General features: G+C 39.7%; 3 protein-coding genes across 18 annotated transcripts; 1 reads left to right on the top strand and 2 right to left on the bottom strand.

Moving 5' to 3' along the window:
- Window positions 1-3,765, bottom strand: gltpa (glycolipid transfer protein a). 2 transcript variants are annotated; one of them, XM_030738288.1, is made up of 6 exons: window positions 3,604-3,765; window positions 3,261-3,388; window positions 1,244-1,302; window positions 1,009-1,142; window positions 765-915; window positions 1-658 (listed from the first exon to the last, which is right to left on the bottom strand). In XM_030738288.1, the coding sequence occupies exons 2-6, from the start codon at window positions 3,361-3,363 to the stop codon at window positions 476-478; spliced, it is 630 nt and encodes a 209-aa protein (XP_030594148.1). In that variant the 5' UTR covers window positions 3,364-3,388; window positions 3,604-3,765; the 3' UTR covers window positions 1-475. The 2 variants fall into 2 exon arrangements, with proteins under 2 accessions (XP_030594148.1, XP_030594147.1); XM_030738287.1 differs by having other exon boundaries at window positions 3,261-3,765.
- Window positions 3,766-4,725: 960 nt separating this feature from the next.
- Window positions 4,726-10,639, top strand: tchp (trichoplein, keratin filament binding). The gene is made up of 13 exons (XM_030737047.1): window positions 4,726-4,860; window positions 5,213-5,407; window positions 7,277-7,487; window positions 7,589-7,645; window positions 7,997-8,065; window positions 8,438-8,611; window positions 8,701-8,813; window positions 8,908-8,974; window positions 9,078-9,250; window positions 9,342-9,423; window positions 9,519-9,704; window positions 9,785-9,928; window positions 10,018-10,639. The coding sequence occupies exons 2-13, from the start codon at window positions 5,217-5,219 to the stop codon at window positions 10,048-10,050; spliced, it is 1,500 nt and encodes a 499-aa protein (XP_030592907.1). The 5' UTR covers window positions 4,726-4,860; window positions 5,213-5,216; the 3' UTR covers window positions 10,051-10,639.
- On the bottom strand, window positions 10,637-26,546 carry git2a (G protein-coupled receptor kinase interacting ArfGAP 2a). 15 transcript variants are annotated; one of them, XM_030737030.1, is made up of 23 exons: window positions 26,366-26,545; window positions 26,168-26,240; window positions 22,758-22,891; window positions 22,357-22,469; window positions 22,090-22,195; window positions 21,900-21,986; window positions 21,648-21,778; window positions 21,459-21,553; window positions 20,427-20,472; window positions 20,108-20,113; window positions 19,965-20,016; window positions 19,786-19,858; window positions 19,542-19,639; window positions 19,308-19,419; window positions 19,072-19,214; window positions 18,833-18,982; window positions 15,903-16,151; window positions 14,941-15,030; window positions 13,579-13,661; window positions 13,253-13,447; window positions 12,851-12,982; window positions 12,231-12,294; window positions 10,637-12,080 (listed from the first exon to the last, which is right to left on the bottom strand). In XM_030737030.1, exons 2-23 carry the CDS (start codon window positions 26,217-26,219, stop codon window positions 11,868-11,870), a joined length of 2,424 nt encoding a protein of 807 aa, XP_030592890.1. In that variant the 5' UTR covers window positions 26,220-26,240; window positions 26,366-26,545; the 3' UTR covers window positions 10,637-11,867. The 15 variants fall into 15 exon arrangements, with proteins under 15 accessions (XP_030592890.1, XP_030592891.1, XP_030592902.1 ...); XM_030737031.1 differs by having other exon boundaries at window positions 13,253-13,444; XM_030737042.1 differs by lacking the exon at window positions 15,903-16,151 and having other exon boundaries at window positions 26,366-26,546.
- Window positions 26,547-27,097: the final 551 nt, after the last annotated feature.

Below are 27,097 nucleotides of genomic sequence, written 5' to 3'. Positions count from 1 at the left end.
ATATAGATATTTCATTAAAGATTAGTCATATATTTTGTGTTTACTTGGTATTAGTTGATTAAATATGTCAGCATCATATCTCACACATTTACTCAGAGTGCTTTTTGCTTGGTTCTTTCTGGTTTCAGTTAAACTTTGATTTTTGGTATGACTGTAACACATTTCTACTTGTGAGAATGCACATAAATACTTGACAATAATTTAAAATTTGAATGGATGACTGTTCAAACACAGAGTAAAGAAATAAAATCAATTAAAAAAAAAACAAAAAAACATCTTTGGATGTCTTGCCCCAGAATCAAACTCTGAGGGAAAGTTTTACCGGCAAAGCCAAAAGTGAATATTATGCTCTGGCACAGTCAGCTGTTAGATAACCTGAAATAGTCATTTCAACATGCAGACTGCAGAAGTGCCGAACAGAAGTGACTTAATGACTGGGTGACTCACTTGAGGAAAACACAGGGCAGTCCTGCAGTCACACTGTGTAGTCTAGATCAGCATTCATCTTAGTGTATATCTCATACACAGCATCAACAGTTGCAGAGAAGTTGATGAGGAATTTTCTGATTTTTTCCAAGCATTCCTCTTCCTTGACATCCCGACCCTTGGAGAGGGCTCTCAGGAAGTCAGACTTGTATGGAGCAGCAAAAAGAGCTGCCTAAGAGAACAAACACAAAAGCCAAATTTACACACAAACCTACGCATCTAATAAGCTTACAATATATTTCTCTCAAGAAAAATATTCCCAGCTACTTTGAATGCACCTTGAACAGTTGTTGCACAAACCAGCCGTGATATCTTTTGAGTGCTATTTCATAGGCTTTGGTGACATTGACTCGAATAAGGTTTGGGTTATTCTCATCCTTTTCGCCATCCACCAGGCTCTGAAGGAAGACTTGGATAAATTTTAGACCCCTTTTGGAAAAGAAGACATGCACAGTGATTATGGATTTAGATCTTTCTCAGCTTGAATAAGTAAGGACAGTGTAGCAAGCTAAAATCTCAGACCTTTTTAGCCACATAAGTGCCAAAGTTGCTCCAACTTTGGGCCACTCTCCTCCATGCATTTCCTTCTCTGCCTCCAAAATCTGCTGGAGCGTCTTGAACCGTCCAGGGTTGCTATCATAAACTGCCTTGATTTTCTGTTAAGTAAAATGGGGCATGTTATTGTATCACAAGATCCCCTAGCAATATAAAAGTGGAGGGACAGATTTAACTCATTTAAAAGAATTGTCATACTTACTGTGATGTTACCCGATATGTCAGCCTTAATCGGTGCATAAATAGTAGAGCCCAGGCAATCTGAGGAGGAACATTTACAGAGGGTGTGACTGAGAATTAAAGAGATCGAAATTTATGCACAAGGCATGTGAACAACAAAACACTGAGCTCTTATGAGATGATGAACATTCTCGGGAGCTTCTTGTGGTGATCAGCATCACCTTCTAATTAACACAAAGGCTAAATATGAAGCAGTAGGAAACTTGTCCTAAACTCAGGTTTGTATGGACAGGATCATTTGTAGGGTCTTATAAACAATCCATACAACTTATGCAACTTATGTTAACAGATGCCAAGTTTGATTTATTTAAATAAAACTTGTTAAAATTATATTTTTTTCTTCATGATTACAGCAGTATCCCGAGAGCTCAAGCCTACCCTTATCATTTTACCTGTCTGCACTCTTAAACTGTTGGGTAGTGTTGCCTTTGAAAACTTACAGTGCACAACATTTAATCCAATCCATGCCTAAAATGTTTAAAACTCGATGAGTTAAATGGGAAGATGTAGAACACACAAATCCTTTTTGGGGCTGTGTTTCTCCTTTGTTTTCTCACCAGTGACAGGTTAAAATGTCTGCAGTGATAAAAATCTGTTGGAAACATAGCTAAGTTTTTTGTCTTCTGTTTTTACAGACATGTCACAGTATTATAATTTGGTGTCCGTTAATTAGGCTACACTGAGCAAACAGTGATGGTGAGCAATGAGACATCTCGAGTCCAGGCCACACACGGCTCCTGGTTGACCCGCTGACGCAACAGACAGCCTTCAGCCTTTGAGCTGTTAGTGGAAACTACCCATGACTAAGTCCTTTCTATTGTGCTGATGTAATGCATCTCTACAACAATGACGGCAACATTTTATTGTTTCAGAAACATCCTCAGGTTGTGTGGCTCTCTCTATAATTTCCACACTCTCTCTACAGGAAGAAGACATTTGTACTAAAAACTGTATTTCTTGAAATTACTGCTTACTGTTTAGGCAAGCTTAAAATGGATTTAATAAAGTAAAGCAGAATTACTTCCTAATTAGACATCTACTCAAGAGGATTTCGAGCAGAGCCATGGTGACACTTTGCTACTAAAGAATTTGTAGCAACTTAAATTTGTCTATTTAGGTATAAATAAAAATAAAATACACTGGTATGGCGCAGCAGAAATAGCAGGAGAGTGAACATGCCAATGGAGTTCACTTTTTAAGGACACTAATTAGGCAAGATAGTTTCAAGCACCTGTGTGAATGCACTGTGAGTGTACAGGAGTGTAATGGCTTGTAGGAAAGTTGGCTCAAAAATTTCTAGGTCAGGAAGAATAATGGTGACAAGGAGGAAAGAGCCTAATAACGACATCAGACTTGGTTCATCTCAAGGGTTTCACGTGGCAAATTCAATAGAGGGACTTTGGCATATTAATAGAGAATGAAGTCACACAAAGATGCCCTGGCGCGCCGCGGCATCGGTGAATGGGCAAAGGGAACTCAACACCGTACTAATCAATTTTCACAACTTAAAATCCAGGCCAGCGGAGTAAATTATGCATGCTAAAGGATTGTGGACAGGTTGATGGAGAGAAATACGATCCAAAAAAAGATTATCATTAGGAAAAGCAACATCATTTCGTTAAGCTCGGTGGAAAGCGTTGTGACAGATTTATCCTCACTACAGCTTCAGTGTTTAATAATCCAAGAAATTCTGCATGAAGATTTACAGCATTGGAAAAACAGGTCCATTGCGGGGGGGGGGGGGGGTTAATGTAAACCACGCACGGTTTAGGTCCTTGAATTATAAAATATCAGTCTAACAAGCATCAATCTGGCAGCCTTTGAGAAGTTAATCCTAATAACGTCCACAACTATACATTTTCTCTGCTCTCATCTCAAAACAAGTCTTTTTTTTTTTTTTTTTTTTAATAATGCACAACTCCATTTGCAGTACCATTAACATAGTCTTTCCTGTGTTACACTGTGGAAACTTCACTTACCAAAGAATGGTGGAAGGTATGACACAGCTTCAAGAAACGGTCTTGTTTCCACCTGTCTGTCAGCTGGCAGCTGTCTGAACTGATGCTCCATCAGGAGAGCCATCTCTTTAGTCCGGATACACTTTTAACTATTGAAATTATAGCAACAGGCTGTCAACCCTCCACTGCAGCTTCACAGTGACACCAGGAGGAGAACCGACACACACACACACACACACACAAACTATTTCTCTCTCTCTCTCTCTCTCTCTCTCTCTCTCTCTCTCTCTCTCTCTCACACACACACACACACACACACACACACACACACACACACACACACACACACACGGAAGTCACCTACGTTGAACCTCGGGCTGCAGGGAAGCTCATGTGATCGACTTGTTAGTGATGGATCCGGGCCATCGCCACCCGCCGGGGTAGGAGGGCGGATAAGCGGCACGGTTCAGTCAGGCAGAAGAAAGAAATCCAGAGCAAACAGCACCTGATGTGCTCCATCAGCTGACACTGGTCTTCCTCTGCGTTTAATCATATATGCCGCTTTACTGCCAACTAATGGAGTTTGGTGGAATATCGCCACTTAGTTCCACTTATTCTGTTTATCTGTTTTGCATTAGTCAGTTAATTGCACTGGGATCCCAGCAGTCGTGCAACCATAGTATAAATTATGTAAAAGTCAAAGTAATATTTATCACAAATGAACTGCATCGTTTCTGAGTTTTCTCATTTTATTTATTTATTTTTTTTAATCTTATTTAGTTTAAACGTTTTGTTTTAAATGTAGTCTCAGTTAGTTCACAGAGTGGGTTTGATTGCTCCTATTGTTTATTGCTATTAGTTTTATACACGTTTTAGTTTTTATTATTTTTAGTAGTAGTAGTAGTAGTCATAAGAAGAAGATGATGAATAATATGAATAATTATAGTAGGTGCTTTTAAGAAGATTTAAGAAGTTCAGATTAAGATTCATGTTAAACACACAAGCACTTTGTGAAACCAACTGACTCAGCCATGTCCCAGCCTATACTGCGGAAGCTTGTTTTTGCCACTGAATTTTATTTATTTATTTATTTTGCCGTCCGCAAGTCAAAATTTGGGTTGATTATCTCACAATTATGAGTCAGTATCTCGAAAGTTTGACTTAATAACTCGAAATTTCGAGTTAGGCATATCGAAATTTTGAAATACAGGTTTGGTCAGAAAGACAAAGTTTTGAGATACTTAATTTGAAATTTTGAGATAATATCGCAAAACTTTGACTTTGCATTGGCGGAAACAAGCTTCCATGCTCTTAATATCTGCCTAAAGGTTTTTTGTTTTGTTTTTTTCACTTTCCCATATACAGTAATCAGGTTTTGACCATGGAGCCATATTTGACTTGTATACGAAAAGAAAACCGTGGGAGAAATATGCGTTTCGCGTTTTCCTCCACCAAGTAATTTTGGCCTTTACTTTATCCCGTAGCGTATGAGTAACTAGGAAGTCCATGTATCGGTAACTAAGGACTGCTGTAGTATTGAAGTGAATAAATGTGAGCTTTCTGCGAGTTAATGCAAAACGTCGACTGGTTTTTATGAAACGCTGAGCGGAGGCAATCCGAGGTACCGCCGAGAGCTTAAGTGGCTGCTATTTGTGTAGCTAAACGCTCCCCATGTTTTTGTTTGTGGGCAGTTAGAGCCCGTAGTTTTGTTCTCGTTGTTTTCTTTATTCTTTAGTGCCCTGAAATAACGAACGTTTCAAGGGCAGAGCAGAGATACTGAGTTATCTCCGGCGGAAGTCTTAAGAACAAGCAGCGTTAGTGGAGGGTGTGGTTGGGCTGGGAGACCTTTGACTTGTGATGGCTGACCTCGTCCATACTGGCTTGATATCCTTAAGAAATTTCATAATTAATATTTTGTGTGTACATATATATATATATATATATATATATATCTTTTGTTCACTGTGACTCAGGTGCATGGCTCTGCCGACATTTTCGACCCGTGTGCCCAGTCGATCTCGGGTCCTGGCCGACCAGCTGGCCCGGCAGCGGGAGCAGGAGGCCCGGTGGCGGCAGCAGTGGGAGCTACATGCTCAGTACTTCAGAGAGCAGAGTGCCCGCAGCCAGAAACAGGCAGTGTGGAGCTCCCGTCACTCCTACCAGCAGAGGTAGCTTCCTCGAGCACTCACTCACACAGTACATTACACAATCCAACTAAATAACCAAGCATTGCTTTGTGATTAATAAAAAAAAAAATCTCTTTTCATTTTCACGTCATTAATTTATATTATTGCCATAACATACGCCAGCATTATCATTCTGTTTCTCCTTTACTGCCCTCACAGATGGCTCTGTAAGTAATCATGTCATGTACAAGTTCTGTGTTATTAAAAAAAAAAAAAGACAGTCATAGTACTTAAAACACTGCTCCTCTCCTTTATTATTGATCTAATAAATGATTTTAAACTATTAAAAATCTGGGCCAATGATTACAAACAAGCATATAATACAGTCAACTAATATACTGTACAATAACAGATTAAAGTGTTCAGGGTTTAGCAAGTTTTCCTGTTTGAAGTTTTTAGTCAGTTTATGACATTAAAAAAAATACTTGGAAGTGTGATTAATTAGCAATAAAATCCTTTGGATGACCAAAAAACAAAAAAAAACTAATCTAAATTGAATTCTTTTGGATTTCTATAAAATCAAACTTTAAAAAAATGGATGCACACTTAAACTTCTTCAATTTCTAGTGCAAATAACAGACATATTCACCATTTACATTTGGTCCAATCAAATTGCCAATACAAAAAAAAAAAGAAGCAAAATAATACTTCAGTGTCAGATTTTCAGTACACAGCTCCTGCATCCAAAATAATTAATAATATCATTATCCTGATATCTATAAAAAATGGAAAAAAAAATAACTGTTAGTGGTTACAATACACTAATTTCTTTTGGACCCCTGAATTATAATCAAAATTTATGTGCAAAGTGGCAGAGGAGAGTCTCAACCATAAAAAGGACATTTACTTATTTGGTAGTGAAAAATGAACCAAATAAACTTTTCCCAAAGGCCTAACATCGTTTATATAATGTCAGCCAATGTGATTTAAAACTAAGTCACCTGCTGGAAGCAGGAGAAAGAGAGTCTGTGAGTGTGAAAACACAAGCTGTCAACAAACCACTTAGATACACTGGGATGTGATAGCTGCTGACCTCCTCCATCCATGGGAAGGTATTATGGTGGGAGAAAAACATGTTTAGTTTAGCTGCTGATTTCCAGATTTCAACCTGGAACAAAATAATTTCTGAATGCTAACCAGATAGTTACTGGTGCTGGAATATTTATAATATTATCTTATGCATATTATTATCTTATATGAATGAAAGACTGGAGGCAGGGGATTAGCAAGACAACTAAGGGACCATAGCCAGCAAATAAAATCTTCTTTTTACATTGAATGTAGCAGAATCACTTAAAAGCATATCCATAAAAAAGAAGTGATTTAAAGATGGCAAGTAGCTGATGGCAAAAGCAGGTTAACCTTTAGATTGAAGTCTCGATTTTGGAACAGCCCGAATGGCTCGATCTGAGGCTGTGAGCAGGCTCACGTGGGATCAGCGTATCTGTGGCCAGACTCGGACAAGCTTTTAAAGTGATCAGGAAAATCTTAAAATCAATTTTAAAACCTACAGGAACCCAATGTGGTAAAGCCACCCTGGAAATTTTACAGTAAATATCCTAAATAAACTAGCCTATGCTAAGAGAAGTAGTGTTCAGTTGTTTGTTGTTCTGTAAATGTACATAATTAGTGTATCTTCCTATAAATCTGTGTAACCATGAGTGTCATATATTTGTTTGTCTCTCTAAGTTTGTGTAAAAAAAAATACATAATAACATTATGTGACTATATATTTTTGTATTTTTTTTTTGTTACTGTCCCACCCTGTTGAGTTTTCTCATTAGTTGACAAAAATGCTAGTATTTATTTAACTTTTTTTTTTTTTTTTTTTTTTCCCCTTCTTGATTTCAGTATGTCAGCATACCATAAAGAGAGACTGAAGGAGGAAAAGAAAGCCAGCTTGGAGCAGCGCAGGAATCGACTAAGAGCAATGCTGCAAGAGGAGCAAAACCGCCTGGAGGCGGAGCTACGAGAGATGGTCCCTGACAGGAGCACGTTGACAAGTCATTTGGTGCAAAAAAGCGAAGTGCTTCGTACGGCAAGAGAAGAAAGAAGAAAAAAGGTAAGTTCACTCAATTAGTGGAGTATTGCCTCATAAGCAGTGACCACAGTGCTGTGCCATGTAAACTTGTAATTCTCGTTATTTCTGTTTTTTATGCCTAGCTCGCACAGGAGCTGCTGAACGAGCACTGGAAGAGAAACAACCCAGAGCTGAGAGAGGTAGGCCAGTTTAAACTATTGATGCAAATGTGACAAGTTTCCAAACCTCATACCTCAAACCTCAAAGTTTGACTGCTGATGAAGTCATTCATGGCCTCAGGAATCCAGTGACCATCCCATATGTTTAAAGAATCCAGCAAGAAGAGAAAACAGACACTTTTTGTCAAGATATCCATTTGATCTGGAAACCTATATGGCCCGTGATGCAGCTATTCCATGACTTTCTGTTAACCTGAGTCCAGTGTTGACTCAAGAAAAAGAGAGGTTCTGGTATCCCTTCCACTCGGGGTTAAGGTTATCAGTATCTCTGTCTCAGCTTTGTCACAACTCACTCTTTTAATCTGTCTGCAGCTGGAGTCGGCATTACATAAAGATCACGTTGTCAGCCAATGGCAGGAGCAGATATCTGAGAAGAAACAGGTAGGCCCTTCATTCCAGCTGCTAGACAAAATAATATGTTAATTCCATTGTTTTACCTAACCTGTATATCCTTTGCCATATTTAGTGGTGAATTTGATGCCCCGTACTGAAGAAATTGCCTCAGTACTCCATCATATAACCCTTCTCAAGCTGGTGTTGACACAAATGACCCACAAGTTATTAAGCGTGTCACTATCTTTCTATGTGGCCAAGTTTTAATGTAGCACATCTATTTTTAATTGAACAGTGCTCGTTTACTGTGTGAGCACAGTATCAAGCCTGCAATCTACTTTGGTCAGCCCCCTCACTGTGGTACATAATTAAGAAAGTTTTGACACTTACTGTAAGTGACTCATCTTGTCAAACATGCAGAAAGAAGTGGTGGACAAAGAGGAGACAAGGCGCTTTGAAAATGAATACGAGAGGACCAGAAAAGAAGCTCTGGAGAGGATTAAGCAAGCACAGGAGAAGAAGAATGAAGAGGAGCGTAAGAGAGCGGAGGAACTACGCAAGCAGATGGAAGAATTGAAGCTGAGAGAGGAAGAGGTATTCAAAACTGCTGTGCAAAACTAAAGTTTAGCAGCCATTTTTTTATAAACAAGATTATGTTTTTTTTTTGTTTTTTTCTCTTATAGGCCACTCGTCTAAAAAAAGAGCAAGAGGCTCTCCTGGTGCAGCAGTGGGAGCTGGAGAAGATAGAGGAGGACAGGTGGAAGGTGGAGGAACAGCGGAAGAGGTTTGAGATTGGGTAAGTGAAGCTTTTTCTCCAGATGACCAATCAAAAGTGTTATGAGACTTCATTCCACTGACATAGTTTCCTTATTGGATTCGTGTTGCACTAGGCGTTTCTTGATCCGTCAGTATCGAGCTCAGCTGAGAAGAAGAGCTCAGCAAGTGCAGGAAGAACTGGTAAATCACTTTCACCTGCTGAGTTTACTGTATGTTAATCCAGATAAAATCCACAATTCTGAGGGGTTTTGACTTTTGTCTTGAAATCTTTTGCGAACACCAGGAGGCCGACCGTAAGATTCTGGCAGCGTTGCTTGAAGGAGAGGAGGTGGACAGGAGGCTGGAGACTGCAAGAAGGGAAAGGGCTGTGGCTGACGTTGCCTGGATGAAACGGGTGATTGAAGAGCAACTGCAGCTGGAGCGCCAGAGGGAGGCTGAGTTTGAAATCTTACACAGGTAAGCACCAAGATTTAGCAAGTCCCAACTTACCAAAAAGGCACAGGTGCTACTGTGTGAATACGAACCAGTGTATCCCATCTGTCTATAGAGAAGAAGCTCAACGTGTATGGGAGAAACGAGAAGTTCAGTGGGAGAAGGAGAGGAAAGCCAGAGAACGGCTCATGCATGAGGTAAATTTGTTTGGCATGACACTGTGAGGAAAGCTTGAAGATATAACTTCTGAATAAAAGCTTTTTTGTTTTGTTTTGGGGTTTTTTTTGATAAGGTGCTCTTGGGGAGACAGCAGCAGATAGAGGTGAAGATGCAGAAGAACCGTGAGGCTCAGGAGGAGTCTCTGAAGAGACGAGAAGAGCTTATCAGGGAGCTTGAGCAGGAGAGGGAACTCAGACGCTGGGAAAAGGAGCAAGAAGAGGACCGGAGGACAGCACGGATGCATGAGATAAATGCTCAGGTTGGCCTACATTTCTTTTTGTTGTTTTTTTTCAGGTGTTTGAACTGCACAGTATTAAACTATAGGTTTACGTGACATAGGTGGAGCAGCAACGTGAAGAGCAGTGGGAGGAGCGGTGCAGGAAAGAGCAGCAGGAGGAGGAAGAGCAGGAAGCCCTTCGAATTCAAGAAGAGGAGCTGAGGCTTGAGATGCAGAGGATGGCCAAGAAAGGGTACCAGGAGAAGGTAAAAGAAGAGCGAAGCAGCTGTATTCATGTTTCCAAGTTTAAAATTGCTCTTCAATGTTAAAACACGCTCGAAATCGTCTCTTTCAGATTCACAGCAGACCACGATCAGCTTGGACATGAGCAACCTGTCAGACTGAAGTTAAGCTGACTATGAGCTTTATATTTTTCTGTTAGGAATTAGCCTTAAAGGACAGGTTCATATTTTTTGGACACCCATATGTAGGCAGAAAAGCTGTTTGTTTCAGTATAATGGTCAATACTGAGCATGAAGATTATCCTTTGTCATGTGACTTTGAAGTGGCAGATGTGGGACAAAACTCAACAGTCCAAATTCAGGGTAAAAAAGTCACATTTTTTAAAGTTAAAATAAAAGCTCCCACTCATTGCACTCTCTGAACATTTGTTGTTTAAGAAGACTCAAAGTTTGCACAGTTGAACTCCAGTGGCCAGAACTGAGAGAGGGAAGCAGTCTCAAATGTCCAGTGTATATATGGATATTTACTCTTTTATGGCAGATTTTTTTTTTTTTTTTTTAAATGTGACTGTCCTTCTTTAAAATCATGAGACATTCAAGTAGGCTACATGTGCCTCCGGCTGTGCCATATTAATTTTAATGTTGCTTGTTGGAATCTCTATAGAACTGATTTTTTTTCTCCCCACTTTTAAAGCTCTTGAATGTGTGTAAATTTTTTTATTCTGAATGTATTAAAGCTGTTACAATCAAATCAAACGAGCATTTCGTATTTACAAACCACAGCAGGCTATATTTATAAATTAAGTTTATTTAGAAAATAATTATTTCCCCAAAGTGCAGCTTAGGCAGCTGCATCACACACATCCCTGCACTTCATGTAAGCGCAGAGAGGGACATCACTTAGAACAGATTTCAGAGTGAAAATGAAATCTGCAACACTTGGTGAGGGTGAACACTGGGTAGCACAATAATACAGGATACACTTCTATCCCACGTTGCACATTAAACACAAAACTAGCAGCAACAAAACAGCACAATACACATGGACATACATACAGTATGGTTATTAGCTTTAAATATTAACACCAAGAGTGAAATGGCTGTAGTGTACAGTGCAATGTGAAGCCTATTAGAAACACACCAAATCATCATAACTTAATGTAACAACTTCTTGGTGCTGGTGAAGATGATAACTTGGCCCCTGAACAAGTGTTTGTTGCATTCATTGACTTGACAAATGGGCACACATAAATAGCTGCAGTAAGCTGCACTGCAGACCGGATTACACTTGGACAGGGAGCCAAACATATAAATAACTTTTTTTTTTTTGACTGCAACAAACATTGTTAGCATTGCAGGGAAACATAAGTGTGCATGAAGTTTTCAAATTTAATGGAAGCTAACTAAATGATTAGTCTTTTTTTCATATTAAAACTTTACAGTGATGCTTAAACAGTGCAATAAATTAGAGGAAGCTCCTTTTGCTACAAGAGTGTTTACAACAGCATCCGATGATAATGATTTCATGGCTTATTTATGGTTTTTCAGCATCCATGTGTGGCTTTGGTTTGATAACATTAACCTGTATCATATGGATTTACTGTGCTATACCCAATTCATTCTCCTCATGCAAGGCATGAACTCCCTAATAATATTTTGTAACCAAAAGCAGGGTTTACTCTTAATTATTAAAGACAAAAACAAGCCATTTCCCCAGCATGCTAGTCGGAAGGTCATATTTTCCCTCATCAGAAATTGTGCTTCTACAAATGCTGGCTATATCCATGTAAAGTTTCCCACTTTACCCTCGACACCCAGACTTTGTCTAATTTTGTCAATGCTTATTCATAAATAAAAAAAACAACGCATGCATATACCACAAATACAAAAACAATAAAACCATTAAAAATGTGTATAAAAACAAAACTGAGATGCTGACTGCTTTGCAGCCCTGTAAGTGCTGTTAGTTGGTATTCTCCTTCGTTGTGATGGTGACAAGCTGTTTGGCGGCCTTGGCAATGTCATAAGCACATTGGATGACCTGCTGGGTGACCAGCTGCATGTCCGGTCCTGGGCAGCCCTCTGAAGGCACCGCCTTCCGGCACTCGCTCTGAAGCCTGCACGCGCTGGAGGTCAACAAGCGCAGAGAGCCTCTCACCGTCTCTGATCGAGGCTTCTGCAGAGAAAGGTTAAATGATTTTAATAAACACAGAAGGAATCTGTTCATGCATCTCTTCAGAGAGGGGGCACAGTGTGTATCCAGGTGTAAAATAAACAAATAGCTAATCCATTTGTTTCAAGAAAAATACATTTAGGATTGTTTTACCTTGGGAAATAGGGCAGCCATTTCTGTTACAGCCACATGTATTCTTTCTGAGCAGGGTATGAAGCTGTGAGGGGGAAAGATTGAAGTCACAGTCACACAAAAGGGAAAGCAACAAATATAATGGCTGCACAAATTATACAAATTACCAATTAACTAATCACTACTACAATCAAGTTACTTTACAAAGTGAAGTGCCATTTAGTTTTCAGAACACACCATGCATCATCATCATCATCATCAGGTTAACATCACCTACAAAGCATGCCATTTAAAAGACATTTTAAGCCTTGTAAGTACACAACACTTTAATTCTACAGTAAAAACATCAACCAGGAAAGATCAAAAATCAAATATGCTGTCAGCCATTTAAAAAATAATAATAATCAAGTCACTGCATATATGAAACTTACCTTTTTTACCTAACTAAAGCAAATTCAAAGTCAGTGCTTGAACATAAAACATTAAATAAAGTGAAGGTTTAACTCAGCATACTCAAACATGCAGTAGAATATGAAAGAAAAAGAGGCAGCTCATTAGCAGGTGAGAGAGACCAGAGGAAAGTGTTGGAGGGAGAGGAAAATAAAACTGTGCCTGGGAGGCAGGGACAGAAGCCAGAGTACCAGGAGGTGGGGTCAGGGGACCGGAGGCTGAGCGGCTGAAGGGGAGAGGGGGCCTTCTCAGCCCAGGGCACCAGAGTGCTGAAACATCCCAGGCTGTGCCTGAGTCGACGCACACCTTCACGTTCATATGGTCTGCTTGCAGGGGTGAGGGATGGGGGCATCAAAACAACATTGGAACAGTGAAGCAGGGTGGAAGTAGAGTGTAGGGTAAGAGTGAGAATAGCAGGGAAATAAAAAGGGGAAATGACAGGGCTTAAACTCAACTCATTATAACAGAACAGTAATGAATGTAAGAGGAACTTGAGGTTAAAAATGCGAACAAGGAAATGAAAGCTAAAGAAATAAATAATAAATCAGATCCACAATTGATAAAAACGACCTTTCGTCTCTTCACATTCTGACCTGTCATGTTTATTCTCCTGAGCGGCTCGCAGCAGCTCCTGGATATTCTTGGTGATCTGTTCCGTTTTGCGGATGACGTCCTCTGTGCTGGGAAGCGTAGGGTCAGAGTCCATCTCCAAATCATCCAGTTCAGGGATAGAGCTGCCCTCTCCCAGCCAGCCACTGCTCCTCAGCCTCCCTCTCCTACAGAACCTGCTGAGAGGAAGAAAAAAAACACACACACAAAAACCAAGTCAAGTCCACCACACAAACCTGTTTCTTGTTATTAACAATTGAACTGTGCTTCAAGACCATCCTGCCTGACTAATTCTGGTTGATGTTCTTACCCTGAGTCATCCATCTCAGAGTCATTTAATGTGTTGTCATAGTCACTTTCTGGCATGCTGCTCTGCTTCTCCAACTTTGAGGCCTGAAAGGAAAAAAAAGAATAATATGAGGGAGATGTCAAATATCACTGAGGACAGAAACCAGCAACAGCTGTGGTGAAAACGCATTTTCAAAACTGGATTTTGAATTAATCATAAAAAAAAAACAAAAAAAAAAACCTCCTCTGTGTGCTGTGCCAACATGAAACAGCACAGCCACATCAAAGTGGAGTATAAACAAGTAAAGGTGATGCAGAGGACTGAAACAAACAGGCCAGTAAAGCTGTAAAGCAAAAGCACACGGACAGTTTAGTAGTAGAGAACCATATGCTGCGATCATATAGTTTATTTGCATTAGTATGACGTCTGTTACGTATTCTTGACTAATGCTCATACATTAATCTGTATATGAAACCTCTTGAAATCCTGAAGTGAGGGTGGATTTATGTGTGACATTCAAAAACGGTCACACAGAAGGCAACAAATGGCTAAATCATTACTTCAGAAACACAAGCTTTACTCATTCTCCACACTAAAGACAAGTAAACCCAAGAGGGTCAGTCTTTCTGGATGTGAAGTCAAAATTCAGAAACATTCACACATCATTAAGTGTGTTGCACAAAATTTAAACACTGCCTTCACACTATATAGGGTTCACTGTGATCTGATAGCGTGACCTAACTTCACGGACTTGAATCTACATCCAAAAACAGGAAGTACACTCTAATCTCATGCTTACTTAAAATGTCCTCTTAACAGATGATCGATCTTTCATTGATTTCCAGCGTGTTCAGGGTGTTCGAGAAGTGAAAGCAAAGTAGCCGAGTATGTTTCAGAAACAGGGCAGAAGAAAACGCACCTTGGAGTATTTAAAATGAAAAACAAAGTAAAACTAAAAAGATATATAAAATATGCATTTATCAATAAAATTCTTCTAAAAGTGCAACTTCTTTCCTTTCTCTTCGCACAGACTTCTGATCAACTTTTATCTCACAGCCCCGTTTCTTTGAACACAAAAACAGATGTTAAAATTAGCAGCTGCTGCATGAAAAGCACAAATTTCTGCTCAGTGCTCAGCAGTGACGCAGAGGTTTTGCCTTCACAAAACCCCACAAATTCCATTTGTTTAGTAGTGCAATGAGGATGATGCTGATGAAGGCAGCACAATGAGGATGATGCTGATGAAGACCAGTGGAGGGATGGCTCATGCAGGACAGATAAAGAGCAGGAGAACAGAGGAACAGAGGGTGAACTGGTAGAATTGGGCTCCGGGGGGATTTGCAGCGTCCCGCAAGACGCGGACCGAGTAAGGATGTACTTAACCTTTTGAGCACTGTCGTCCTTCGACCAAGACAAGGTGGATGGAAATGAGGGGAGGGATGAAGAGGTGGTCACAAAAGCGCCCCTTTCCGTCTAAAGACAGGGTTCAAATCATAATGTAACACACACAGATTTCTTAAAATAATTAAAAAAAAAAAAAAAGATCTGTTTATACAGACTTAAAAAAAAAAAAAGCTGAATGGAGATTAAACATACCACACTTCTCTTTAATCAGATACTGTATATTGAGAATGGCGTTAATGCAAAACTGCATCTGTGCAAGGACTGTGAGCACTAAATTTAAAATATTAAAAGCCTTTTTTAGTTTAGGACAAATCAATAGTACAAAAAAACTCAATGGATCTCAATCCTCCTCCTTTTATTTCCTGACCTCCAGACTGTTTCCGTTCGGCATACTAACGGCAGCTAACTGATAAAGGGAAAATACCAGAAAATATAAGTCATAGGCTCAGATTAAAACCAGAGAATCAGAGCGGATGGAAGGTTAAAGTGAGTGTGTAAATGTATCATGCATTACAAAAACACAGAGTATTTGTATGGTAGTTTAATACTTCTTCAACATAAAACACAGTACAAACCATCAAAAACCATGACAGCACATTTTTGCTTATATAGCTAATTTTTATCTAACAAAAAATATATATAAAATAAAATGTTACACTCTCATAAACAACAGATGTTTGCTGATGTGTGCGTGTTATTAAACTGGACACAACTGTTTGCTCTGGCTCTGTTGTTGTCTTTAATGAGTCAGTCTTTCATGCAGCAAAAAAAAAAAAAAAAAAACACAAACAAAAAAAACCCCAAAACACTTGCTTAGCAGAAAATGAGTACAGAGAGATGCAAACACGGGCAGAGGAAAATGTCTGCAAACCAGGTGAAGACATGAGGGAAAGTGAAGGAGAGGAAATGGAAAAGGAGAGCAGGGAACAGGTCTTACTTACATGAGGTGGGAAGGGTTGCAGGGTAGGGATACCCTCCTCTGAGTAGGGAGTTTCCCCTTTAGAGAGATAGGGCTTCAGGCCTGAGCCGGTCTCATACATAGACATGGGCCGACTGGCCCGTGCAGACTGTCGGCGTTTCAGGGCAGAGGGGCTGGAGGGGTCAGGGTAGTCTGTACCGCTGGGGGTCTGATAGATATTGGTAGTGACCTGCCGCCTGAGAGAGGTGTTCTCGCTTTGCAGAGATTGCAGCTGGAAGAGACGTCAGCAATACACTAAGAGGCGCGCTCAGCTTTTATGCCATTGTTTCTCTAGATGTCTATATTATATTTTGACAGATTGCTACTGCTCCTACTGCCAAGGTTGTAATCGAGTCGTTCTGAATACAGAGTCTGAAACATGTTATTTTCTGGCATGTCACCAATATACAAAACCTGAAGCTGTTTTCACGACTATGAAAAATCCATAGCTACGGAAAGGAAGCTTGTGTACGTTTCAGACGTATTTTAATCACGTCACTGCCGTTCTATTCCACAAAGTCGATTATCCTTCACTGATCATCCACTCTTATTCAAACAGCTTTAGATTCTGTGGTCTTCATGACAACATCCAGTAGCTACTACCTAGAGTGAGGGGAAATTCAAATTCAAGGTCTTGTCTGAAAGCGCATCACAAGAATAACATGTTTTGGGTTGGGTGGGTTCTTTTTGCCTATCAGTGCAAAGCAAGTGATAAGCAAGCAAAAGATCATTGCACAGGTAAGAAACACAGGTGCAGTTCAAGTCAAAGATTCAGTTGCAAGGAAAGGTTTGTGAAAGCTTTGGAATAGTCATGATTGCTGCATTAAATGCTCTTAAAATGTGGTCTGATCTTCAGTCACCTTACTATTATAGACCAACACAATCTGACCAAACCAATAAAACACAATGGTCTTACTTTTTTTATATCTTTATCGAACACACTGAGGAACGACCCACTGCAAGCAGGAAAAAATTAAGTGAACCTCTACAATAATGGAAGCAAATCAATGAAACACCTGTAAAACCTTCAAAAAGAAAGGTGCTAATGGAAGGATCGCATGAAGGAAGGCTTTCAAATAAAAAATAAAAATAAAGAAAAACTGACAAAAGACCATCTGGATGTTCCACAGAACCTCTGGGACAGCTGTGGTTTGCATCATAGTTTGGGAATCCTTTGCTGGAGGCTGAGGATAGGTGATGTAACAAGACAATGACCTAAAATATTCCAGTAAATTATCAAAAGACTTTTTGAAAAGAAGAGGACAATTCAGGTGCTTGCTCTTCTCCACGCACTTTGGAAGTAGGTGAAGTTGTGCCAGAAGTCTCTACCCGGTTTCTGCAGGTTTTTGAAAGATGACGCTCAAAAAAGGTTAAAGTCGGAATCTTGACTTAACCCAAATGAGATGCTATAGCATGGCCAAAAGAAGGCTGTTCAAGATCTTCAAGAAATACTGATGAATTTGCTTTACAAGTCTCATAAGAAACTACAGGAAACATCTGTTAGAAGCTATGGCTGAAAAAGGAATTTCAATGAAATTCAAGAGTTCACTTTTTCTCAACCTGAAGTGAGTACTAATTCAGTGTGTTCAATAAAGACATGGAAAAATACAACTGTTTGTTTGTATCTGTGACTGAGATGATGATTAGACCACATTTTATGAGCAACCAATACAGAAATCCCACAAAATCCAAAGGTTTCCGAGCATCGTCTTCACGGTTTACAGTACTAGCAGACTGACTCAAGAATTATAAAAGAGACATTCAGACTTGCTCTAAACAACAAGATTTCCTCAAAATAAACTGGCCTAACAGCAAATAAAGCTAAAGATTGTGCTTATTTGACCATAAACTGATATTATACATAAAAAAACAAAAAAACACAATTGGAACCCTCTATCCTAAGACACCCAGTCCTGCACGTTTTCTCCCCTATATCTTTATCTAAATGAAACCCTGTGCTACAGTTTGGTGCAGGAGGAGAAACATAAGAAGGACTGAGTGCAACCATGTGAATTACTCCAACAAATGAGAATGCTCTAGATGCTCTGCATCAGCTCAGTTTTGTAAGAAAACCAAATTGTAACATTGTTATGTCACTGTTATAGGTTTAACTTATCAAATAAGTAGCTAGTAACTTAATATCCTCCAATCTAGTTTGGGTTTAAGCAAGATAAATATGCATAAATCTCACATGTAACAGTGTCACATTGTTAAATCATCAGTGTGGTGTAACAGTGTGAGGAGTATGCTTTCTATAAAAAAAAATAAAAAATCAGCTAAACAATAAATCCACATGTGCTAAAGCATGTTCCTAAAAAACAGCTGGAAATCATCCAAAAACATTCAATGCAATGAACACAGTATATGTGATGAAGCAAGTCACACACATACAATTTCAGTTAGTCACAGTGTATTATCAAGGGATTAAAAACCACCATCATCAATTATGTCATGCTTTTTCTTCAAACATGCTTGTTAGTAGCATTACACAGCACAGCTTCAACTTTAATTTATAGATTAGGGGGGAAAAAGTAACTAAATGTTTGGTGTTAAAATTAAGTCTTCTAAGACCCAACACGCACGCACGCACGCACACGCACACACACACACACACACACACACAAAACAAAAAAAAACACAAAAACAAAAATCTCCAGTTTACATTCAGGCTCTAGAAATTGAACATGCTGGCCAAAACAGAGGGTGGACCAGCAGGGCGTCACAGCAGCCTAATCGTACTACAGAGCATTCCTATTCAGGTGGCTCAGCCGTGATTACAAAACACAGGCTGGGCCTCCACACCAGAGAGTGTTCACACTGTGCAGGAGAAGTGCTCTGCTGACCGCTGTGCCCCCGCCCCTCCTAGTCCGGCCCTCGATGTTAGTGATCTTATTGGCGGAGCGCGGTGGGTACCTTTTTCTGCATGAGCCTCAGCTCATCGCTCAGGCTGCTGTTAGCTTTCATGAGCTGCTGGATCTTTACTTCAGAGGCAGAGAGGGCATGTTTCACCTCCAAGTATTCTTGCATAGTAATGGGGCCGTCTGAGAGGTCAGAATCCAGGCTCTGTTGAAAGACACGAGGAACAAAGTGGTAAATGATGGAAAAGATTTCATAATTTTAGGTTTTAGTTTGTGAAAATACTGTCTGAATACCTTGGTCCTGTCTCCTTTGCTTGAAGGGAGCTCTTGATCTGTATCCTCATCAGATGCCACACTATCATAGTCAGGCTGGTCATTGTCCTGGCTATCACTACAGTGTCTGACACCCACGTTCTTCATGATGAGTTCAATGTTGTCTGGGATGAATGTGAAAAAACTAGTTACTGTATATCCTCAGTAGACTTTAGTGTAAGGAGAATTTTTGAATAAAGTAACAAGAAGATACTGACCTTTGGTGCTGACTACTGGGTTCCCCTGCTGTCTGCGCTTAGCTTCACTTAATATGTCAATGACCAAAGTTGCAAATTCGTGTGCATTAAATCTTGCAAGCTTTTGTCGCCCCTACATAACCAAAAAAAAGAAGTCACATGAGCACTACACAATCCAACTTTAAGGTAAAAAAACACGCAAAGAAAAGCAACACAACCACGTGTTTGCAGGGGAGCTCTGTGCAGCTGACTCGCCTGGTTTCGCGTTGATGAATACTCCGGATTCACAGGAAGGAAAGGAACCACAGTTGTCTCTGTCACCAGGGTGCTGTGATTCTGTGTCGCTAACCACACTGCAGAGAATGAGATGAGAATGAGCACAGTGTTGTTTAGAGCTGCGAGTACAGCTGCAGTGCTAGTGGAGGTGTTACAGAATCTGCATGAATGCATGTCACTGCAGATGAGCTGAGTTCTCTGGACACAGAGACTCTTACTCTACCTGCATCAGTCTCTCGTCTGTCCACTTCATCATACACATCCATGGCCAGCTCCTCAAATAAATGATTACTGAGCTGCATTAAACAGATGAAAGAAAAAAAATATAGTGTGATATATATATCACACTTAGTCAAACGTAAGGGGAGAATGTCTAAACTCAAACATTATGAAAACACTTACAGACTGCAGTTTCTTCTTTGCTGCCTTTGCCAGTTCTGATAAATCTGAACTGCTGCAAACAGAAAATAACTTTCATGAACATATGCTGATCAATTCTTACTCTAGGTGAACAGAAAGCAAACTTTATTTTCAGTAATACTTACATATTCCTGATCCAATAAACGAAAGCAGTTAAAAACAGACAGCATGTGTCATTTGAAGTGTAAAAGTGTTTGCCTGCTCTTCAGCTTGTTTGAAATTAGAGCTAAAACTCAGAATTGCTTTGATGATACTTTTTGGTTATGTCAACTACTTCCCTAGGTATGTTTCCTCTAATAGACTGCAGCGAGCTCAACTTCATATCAGAACAAGACTCGAAGCAAAACAATCATAACTAAATGTCTCACTGCATTCACGCTGCTGGCTCAGTAAACCCATTCGCTCGGGTGCATGTTAATTCAAAGACAGCTTCTGCTTTCTCACCTGTCAGCCATTTGTGGAACAATGAAGTGCTGGCTGTTTTTATGGTCTGAAAGAAACAAAAAGCAAGTTGCACAGTGCATCAAAATCTGATGGTACTTTTCTGTGATCATAATTCCATCAATTTGATCAAGATCTCCAACACTATTGGCTGAAATGCAGCCCTAAACCATGACAGAGCCTCCACCGTGTTTTACAGATGGCTGTACACACTCACTGTTGTACCTCTCTCCTGACTTCCTCCATACATGCTGACAACAATTTGAACCCAAAATTTCAAATCTGGATTCATCACTCCATAAGACCTGTTGCCACTGATTTTCATATAATTAGGCATACCTAAGCCTTTTCTCCCTGTTTCTCTTCCTTAAGAATGGCTTCATGACAGCCACCCTTCCACTGAGACCATTTCTGATGAGGCTTCAGTGAACAGTAGATGGATTCACCGAAGAGTCAGATCTATCTCTCAGGTCCTGTGTCAGGTCTTTGTTGGATTTTTTTCCTATTTCTCAAGGACATGACTGTCAGATACTGTTCATCTGATGTAGATCATGTTTTAGGCCTGCCATTTCTTCTTATGTCCCACACCTGCCCAGTTTCCTCAGTTTTTTAAGGTCATAATGCACACCATGCTGAGATATGACAAGCTTTTGGCCAGTAACTCTTTGGGAATCACCTTGTTGGTGCAAAAATGCCTTTTTATGCTTCAGTGATTCATAGGTCAGGGTTAAGTGGCTTAATAAACAAAAAACACTTCTCTGAAAAGGGTCAGGTACAAGGACTGGACTGACAATGAGTCAAAAAGCAGCCAAAGAAAAGCTCTGAAAGACCTTCAGAACTATTGCCCAAGCCCACTTTAAAAAGAAACTCCAAGAAAGTCTGGCTCCTTTGAAGCAAAATATAAAGAAATGAGGAGTGGCTCGAGACTTTTGCACACTAGTGTGCACATTTATTTTCATCTTTTTAGCAGAAACAGACACATTTACATCCCCGCATTTTTGACTCATGGCCATTTAATTACACATTATGGCATACCTGGTTTTCGTCCACACAAGTAAAACGCCAGCCGATCGGTTAGTTCATACTGAATTTCCACCAGCCTATCTGCCAGATCCATGTGGCCAGCTTCTCTACAAAAACACATTTAAAAACCAATTATCACAAAGTAAAATTAAACTAATATTTTGTCTAAAAAAAGAAAACTTAATAAACATGTAGACTTGCCTTGCATAGTCAATGGGAGTTTTGCCATTGCTGTCTGGAGCTCCAGGATCTGCTCCATAAACGGTTAATAGCTCAACCTGAGATACTTGTCCAGCCTTTGCAGCTACATGCAAGGGAGTGTTTCCCTTTTCCTGTTAGAGACAATGATTAACGCAACAAAACATTATGAAATCAACAGAAAAAAAATTGATGCCAAACCCCCCCCCCCAAAAAAAAACACTGAAATGATGTTTTAAATACAGCCTGTCTTACAGGGTGAAAGAAATTTGCTTGTGCTCCCAGTGTCAGTAACCTCAAACAAGTCTCCAGATTACCAGTGCGTACGCTTGAGTGAAGTTGCTGGGGAAAAAAAAGAAATGTTACTATGACTGTAAAAAGCACAAAAACATGCTTCCTTTTTTTTTTCCTTCCCTGATCACTGTACCCAGCCGTTTCTCCTCACCTTGCTTAAATCCTTGGCTGTTGAGCTGTCATCTTCTCTGCAAGGCATGCGATGGACAAATGCCAGCATTTGATATTTGGCTCTTATAAACTCTGATTTGTTTGGGCTTTTGGGGGGCAACATGAAACAGAAAAAAAAGACACAAAAACTATGAATGCACAAGCAGCAAGAGAGACTCTCAGAAAGCTCAGCCATTCATTTATTAAAATAACCTCGAGCAAACAAGAAATAGCACACCATAATCATTTCCAAACATTTATGACTCACTGGAGTTTGTCCTGAGGGTTGGCCTTGCGTTTTCCACTCATCACAGACGCAGGGTCCAGAAGGGAGTGCTCCCAAATTGAATTTGCGCCATTGTTGTACAGTGTCTGAACCATCTAGGTTAAATATGAAAAAAAAAAAAAAAGCATCTTATGTATAATGTGTCACACTGATTTCGACTGTAGAACAGTGAAAAAACATACCCATCCTAAGCAGCACTTGCTATATCTGGACAAAATCAATACACCTCAGAAGAGCTGATGTATAATACATATCAGGCATATCAGGAGGGAGTATTCAGTATCTAAGCCCTATAAACTACAAGCAAGACAACTTCACAGCCAAATGAATACATATACATAGCAGAGCTAAATGACAAATTATTTCTGTTGAGGATTATATACCTGTAGCTGCGTAGGAGGCCATGACGTCTGCGTCAGGTGACGGACTTGGGAGCTGTGTCTGCCCAGGCTTCGATGAACGCTGCAGCACTCGTCACAAATCAACACTCCCCTGTTCACCGAGACCCAGCGAGGTTCTGAGCAACAGCAGGATCCAACAGAGTCAAAATTGTGACACATAAATGGAGCGGCTCAGAGCACAATCTTGGATTCTATGGCTTTCACAGGTTTTGATTTGATCAGGCTGAGGAAGTTCAAAGGTATCAAATCCATCTCTATGGCTATTTATATGCTATTCTTCTTATTCTTCCATCATTCAGATCCATTCAGTACTTCTAACGTCCCACTTCTTTTTCTCAACAAGCTGGACCCAAAGAGTGTCTTATTTACAGTGTTACCTGGTAATGCTTATGATATTCTGCATTTTTGTCAAAGATAAGGTATAATTCAATAGATCTTACTATCAAATATTGTTTTTTTTCTGTGCCATAGGACTTGAAAATTATAGGCAAGCCACACTGATATCAATACTTCATATACCATCATGCTGCTGGAAATGAGCCCTAGAACAGGGGTTCTCAAATTTTTAAGGGGCAGGGAAGAAAAATTATCCATTGATCCCTCAAAACCCTGACACGTTTAGCTGATTTGGGCTTAACATGGCCATGCCATGCAACAGCAGGAAAGGTTCCTAGCACCCTAAAAGGAGTTTTGATTTCATGACAGACCGGTAGAGATCATATCAAAGTTTCAAGACCAAATAAGAAGTTCCACTGGGCCAAAGTAAAGTACATAGAAGGAAATAATGGGCAGAATCTGGTTGTTTTGATTGCAAAGCTAGTCCCCATGTATATACAGCATTTATTTTTAGATTAATATGGCACAATTTTATACCAAATAATTCTGAGGACCACTTGGCTCAAAACTGTCCTCAGACCCCACTCTGAGAAACAAATATGTAGTAATCTACAGCTGAGACGAGTCCCTAAAAAATACACTGTTCAATCCTGCTTGAGTGGCATTTGCTGAAAACTAGTGTACAGCTGGAAAAAAAAAAAATAACTGAGGCTTTTGAAAATGATAATTTAATATTTTTGAACAATTAAAAATTATATATACACACGTATTCATTAAAATCAAGCTGGCTTTTGGTTTTCAAAACATAAAAATCCTGTTAGTGTCAGACTTTTTATGAGATTTCTGGACAGTAGGAAGACTAGGCCATAATGTAACATATGCAACAGAATTAAACACATTAATATCACAGGATGCTGAGTGGAGGCTGTCAGATCGAATGAAGACAAACACAATCTAATAAAGAAAAGAACAAAAATCGAAACAGAGTAGACTGTGAAAACGATAACATTCACAGTAATTTACCGCCCTTCTGACTACAGATTTAGGTGAAGCCATGCGCCGTGTAAAAAGGAAGTGAAGACTAGCGCTTGTAGGTCGAGACAGCTTCCTCTTTCAAAACACTATAAAGAAAACACCTGAATAACTAAGAGTTTTCAAGCTGAGCTGCACATTAAGCTACTGCATGGTGTTAGTGTGCAATAAATTATAAGTGTACTGTGACTCTGTGACCAAAATAAATATGTTTACTTTACCTTGACCTATTTTGCACGGCTCATCTAGTACAAAAGTCAGAGAGTTGTCTTCCATCTGTGCACAGACTCTTTTTGACAGCAAATGTCAAGACTAATAACACTGTAAAATGATACAACATTCAAGCCAAGAGAGTTTTAAGTAAACAGACTGACAGGACAGACACTGTAAAAGACGCCTGCAAAAGTCTGAACAGCAGCTGCATTGGAGGAGGTTGCTGGACAGATTGTGGCTCCTGGTCCAGAGTTTTCAGAATCTCCTTCTAACAACTCTCCCCCAGGACCTGAGTCTTAGTACTGTCCTCAGCACGTGCTGCTAAATTTAATCCCACATCTTGAAACGCTAAAAATATTCACACACAACAACTGGTAACAGCCGGGGCAATCCAGGGCAGCTGCTGTGGGGAGCTCAGGGTTAACTAATGACATGAGTGACTTGATGGCAGACAAGCTCCTTAATATTTGCCTTCCGCTGAATGATAGAAAACAAAAGAAAAAACACCCAATGTGTATTCTATTACTATGATAAATTTAATTTACAGTAAGTTATGTCGCCACAATAGAAACAAAAAAATATTTTCTGCATTGAGTATGCGGTCAATTCACTCAGCATCCTGTTTTGCTTCCTGTGCCTGCTGAACAGCATCACGTCATTTCTATAAAGTGGAACTTCTGTAAGTACAGACTCAGACACAATGCAACAATTGTATGCTCCACTCTCCGAGATCGGTCACATTTTATCCCACATCCCAGAAAAACAGAAAAACAGACACAGACACAAACATGACACAGACACAAACGCCCACTCAATCACAACTCAACAAAATTGTTGGTGTGCGTAACATGCTTTGTTAGTTTTGTTTTTCACACACAAATTTATTTTTGCAAGTATTGATAGTATTTTTTTTTATATGTTAAAGTGATGAAGTATCTGATTAATAGACTTGTGCTCTTTCCCCTTTTTTTTTTTGCTCCCTTTCTCTCTCCCTTTTTCTTCTCTTTATTTTCCTCTTCTTCAGCCTGTCAGCTCTGGCTGTTACATAGTATGTGGAAAAATAACTCAGATAAATAAAATAAAGGGTTAAAACAACAACAAGAAGAGCCTATTGAGAACCTATAGAGCTCATCTTGAAATAGCAAATATGTTTGGCACAACAACGCATTCAGATCACAGTTCTGCTTGCAAGATCTACCAGACATGACAGGCTAAAAAAAAAAAAAAAAAAAAAAAAAAAAAAAAAAAAACAGAACTCTGTTTGAGGCTGCTGGTATTATTCTGATGCCGTGTAACTGGGCACAGCACCCACTTCTTTACTCTGTTGCTGTACATACCACAGTAAAATGAGTGGTCACAGATGGCAAAAACTCTAGATTTGGCTTTAAGATACAGAGACTTTTTAATAATGATTAATAATACTTACAATTTAAGAATATAGAAGGAAATGCCATGCAGTCATTAACACTTTTAGTTCAGCTCAGTTACACGATGCCAGAGGACCACTGTGACCACTGTACCCACTGACCTTTTTTTTTAAGTTGTACTTTAGTCGTGACAGAGAGTTAAGCCTATTTTTAAATGCATAAATGGTTATTAAAACTTAAAAACACCTTAAAAACTCCTACACACCGGGAGCTATAGCGTGAACAACAATAAATAGGTAAACTGGATACCCTAAATGCCTGTAAACAAGAAACGAACGTGGTACCAGTGTTGCTAATCGGATTTAATCCGATTTTTTGGTGGTATTAAGCACCAAACGCCCGCTAACAGCTAAACACTGCAGGGATGGTGTGAGTTTTACTTACCCGGGACACTGCAGTCTGCGCAGACCTCAGCGTTTCGCAGGCGCTTAGACATCCTCAACTCGGGAAGAAACGCCTTTTAAAAATGAGTAGAGGAAATTGTATCCGTTATGCTAACCATTGATTACTATGTGGAGATGTCTTCCGCGTTAGCTACACTCAGCAGATAAAAACAACCCGACAACTAACGATCGTACTTACGTCTTTTAAACGTTGCGAGCCTTTTTGTTTTGGCTAGCGTTTGCGTTACGACCATGATAACATTTCCTCCCAGTACAACACCGCTCGCCTCCAAGTGAGCCGACTGAGGAGCCACCTGATTAGCTAACTAGCCTGTGCACAGTTGGTAGTTTCCTCCTCAGCCTCTAGACAGCAGCATTTAGCTCTAGAGCGAGCCCAGCGATCCCCTATGTAACACACTGCCCGCAGGTTTTGACTCTCAGGAAATAAACTTCTTAAATTAGGAGGAATAATGGCTCCTTGCAAACTAGTTCTGATTCTCTAATTTTATAGCTACAGTTACGTATAAAATGTAAATATGGCGCAATATTTGTGGAGTTTGTGTTTGGGCGATACACAACCTGACAGAATAAAATCAGGGCCATAATTTACCCAAAGAGAGGTCTGTTTGATCTACTCACCTTGGAGTACACTGTAGTTTTTTACGTCTTAAATTGGGGCTTCATAAATGTTCATCTACCGACGGCCACCTTTTAAAACGCGCTTTGCACATCCTTGACACTCCCGCCCTGTTAGATTAAGAAAAAAAGAAAAAACAGTAAGTGGCCAACCAACCAATCAACAATCCTCTGGTTGTATTAAAATTTAACCCCGCAGAGCAGCAAAAAGCACCAGATATGACCGAAACAGATCAGTTTTTAATGGCTTATGATCTGTAAAGTTTAAAACAATAGACTAGATGCATATATTAAC

The sequence above is a fragment of the Archocentrus centrarchus genome, chromosome 9, assembly GCF_007364275.1.
Source record: "Archocentrus centrarchus isolate MPI-CPG fArcCen1 chromosome 9, fArcCen1, whole genome shotgun sequence".
Taxonomy (NCBI): domain Eukaryota; kingdom Metazoa; phylum Chordata; class Actinopteri; order Cichliformes; family Cichlidae; genus Archocentrus; species Archocentrus centrarchus.
This window is presented reverse-complemented; position numbering and strand designations above follow the sequence as displayed.

Excerpts from the sequence above, each read along its gene's own strand:
- git2a (XM_030737030.1), bottom strand. The coding sequence starts at position 26,219 with ATGTCTAAGCGCCTGCGAAACGCTGAGGTCTGCGCAGACTGCAGTGTC. Across the intron at positions 19,215-19,307 it reads CCCAGTAGTCAGCACCAAAG|ACAACATTGAACTCATCATG; the intron begins GTCAGTATCTTC and ends CATTCATCCCAG. Across the intron at positions 13,662-14,940 it reads AGGACGACAGTGCTCAAAAG|GCCTCAAAGTTGGAGAAGCA; the intron begins GTTAAGTACATC and ends TTTTCCTTTCAG.
- gltpa (XM_030738287.1), bottom strand. The coding sequence starts at position 3,363 with ATGGCTCTCCTGATGGAGCATCAGTTCAGACAGCTGCCAGCTGACAGA. Across the intron at positions 1,143-1,243 it reads ACATATCGGGTAACATCACA|AAAATCAAGGCAGTTTATGA; the intron begins GTAAGTATGACA and ends TTTACTTAACAG. Across the intron at positions 659-764 it reads TTGTGCAACAACTGTTCAAG|GCAGCTCTTTTTGCTGCTCC; the intron begins GTGCATTCAAAG and ends TTGTTCTCTTAG.
- tchp (XM_030737047.1), top strand. The coding sequence starts at position 5,217 with ATGGCTCTGCCGACATTTTCGACCCGTGTGCCCAGTCGATCTCGGGTC. Across the intron at positions 8,066-8,437 it reads AGATATCTGAGAAGAAACAG|AAAGAAGTGGTGGACAAAGA; the intron begins GTAGGCCCTTCA and ends TCAAACATGCAG. Across the intron at positions 9,705-9,784 it reads TGCATGAGATAAATGCTCAG|GTGGAGCAGCAACGTGAAGA; the intron begins GTTGGCCTACAT and ends TACGTGACATAG.